Source organism: Pteropus alecto, unplaced genomic scaffold (genome assembly GCF_000325575.1).
Source record: "Pteropus alecto unplaced genomic scaffold, ASM32557v1 C18867994, whole genome shotgun sequence".
Classification (NCBI taxonomy): Eukaryota; Metazoa; Chordata; class Mammalia; order Chiroptera; family Pteropodidae; genus Pteropus; species Pteropus alecto.
In genome coordinates, this window is record NW_006494203.1 from 1 (window position 1) to 2,019 (window position 2,019).

The window sequence follows — 2,019 nt, forward strand, 5'->3', positions numbered from 1 at the left end:
AAGTGGGATAGAGGTGGGGAGGATAGGGATAATAGAAATGAGCCCACCTTACTGGTCTGAAGGGGCTGTGCTGCATGACAGGATGAGGCTTTCTGACTTGTCTCTAATGCCTCACCCTGTTTTGTACCTTTCCAGTGCAGCCCAGATTGAGCTGTTACAGCTGCTGGTTCAGATTGCTTCTGAAAACAATCTTGGGGAGGGTGTCATTGTCAAGATCAAGTTCAATATCATTGCATCTCTCTATGACTACAACCCCAATCTGGCCACATACATGAAGGTGAGGGCAGCAAAGAGGAACATCCCAGGGCTGAAGCTGGTGGGTCAGGGGAGGGTACTGCATGTCTTAAAACTCAAGGGCTGTGGAAACAGCCTTGGTGGTTGAAGGCCCCAGGGATTCCTGGTGAAGGGGCTCTTGGGAGGCATCTGCTTATTCCACCTGCACACCTCTGATTGCCTTCTGATCTCTCGGCAGCCCGAGATGTGGCAGAAGTGCCTGGACTGCATCAATGAGCTGATGGACATCCTGTTTGCAAACCCCAACATCTTTGTTGGAGAGAACATTCTGGAAGAGAGCGAGAATCTGCATAATGTTGACCAGGTAAAGAGAGGGATTAGCAGGCTAATTAGAGAGGTATATGTTGTCTGCTCTGGGAAAGCTCAGTAGAGATAGAAGGATTAGCAGGGCTGAGATCAAGGCTGATATGTTTACTCCTCCTCTACCTTTTCAGCCGCTGCGTGTCCGTGGCTGTATCCTAACTCTGGTGGAACGGATGGATGAAGAATTTACCAAAATAATGCAAAATACTGATCCTCACTCCCAAGGTAAGCCTGCGCAAGTGTGGGTGTCAGTGAGAGGAAAAGTGCAAGGAATAAAACTAAGGATTATAATAGAATGTTTGGAAAGCCAGCCCTTCCTTACCCCCGCATTCACACTGGAGGACCTAAGACACTGGGCCCCACCCCCATAGCTTCTAATTCAATAGGTCTGGGTGGGGCCCCATAATTTGCATTTCTGACATATACTAGGTGGTGCTGTTGGTCTGGGGACTGCACTTTGAGAATCATTGTCCACTTGGCTTGTTTTGCTTGGATTAGAGGCATTGGGATGGGGAAAATACAGGACATTACTCAGTAAAATGTGAATGCCCATACGTGCCCACTGAGTCAAGGGTGTAATGGTGAACAAGACAACTAGGGATGTCCTTCATGCTCATAGAATTTACATTCGGTGCTGGGGAAAGGCAATTCAAATAAATAAACGAGGTAAATGTAGGTGATATGAAGTGTGAATTAGAAATTCAAATTGGGACGTAGTAGAAAGCGACTGGAGTAGTGGCTGCTTTAGATAATGATCCTTAGTAGGGGCCCTTTGAAGTGAGATTGGAATGAGGAAGAGGAGGAGTTAATCAAGGGAGGAACTAGCAGAAGAGAACACCTGACAGGAGGGACAGAAAGTGAGCTTGGCAAGTTTCAGGCAGGATGGTGTTTTCAGAGCCTAGCAAGTAGACTTCCAGTGGGTGCAGGAAACATATACAGAGACACCTGGACTGATCAGTGACAGATGGCTGGGAACGCTTGGGTGCTTGGCTGAGCTGAGGGTGGATGCTCTCCTTCTCAGAGTACGTGGAGCACTTGAAGGATGAGGCGCAGGTGTGTGCCATCATCGATCGCGTGCAGCGCTACCTGGAAGAGAAGGGCACCACTGAGGAGATTTGTCGCATCTACTTGAGGCGCATTCTCCACACCTACTACAAGTTTGATTACAAGGCCCATCAGCGGCAGCTTACCCTCCCCGAGGGCTCCTCAAAGGTGTGTGCTTGGCCAAGTGTCACAGGGAAAGGAATGTGTCACTCTGTTCTCCATGTCTGTCAGGACTTGATAGCAAGTCTCCCATTCCCTGGGGACTTCCTGAGGTGGAACAAGGAGGGAAACGGGGGACTAGGGTGAGGCTGGGTGGAGTCTCATCTTTGGTCGCTAAAGCCTGCACTATTTAGAGCCATTGTCTTTGCCTGCTCTTTT

At 48.9% G+C, this 2,019-nt stretch overlaps 1 protein-coding gene across 1 annotated transcript; it reads left to right on the plus strand.

The window, feature by feature from the left end:
• The first annotated feature begins 67 nt into the window (after positions 1-67).
• On the plus strand, positions 68-1,962 carry LOC102887889 (eukaryotic translation initiation factor 3 subunit C). The gene is made up of 4 exons (XM_006925302.2): positions 68-277; positions 473-598; positions 729-822; positions 1,619-1,962. The coding sequence occupies exons 1-4, from the start codon at positions 83-85 to the stop codon at positions 1,945-1,947; spliced, it is 744 nt and encodes a 247-aa protein (XP_006925364.2). The 5' UTR covers positions 68-82; the 3' UTR covers positions 1,948-1,962.
• The last annotated feature ends 57 nt before the right edge of the window (positions 1,963-2,019 follow it).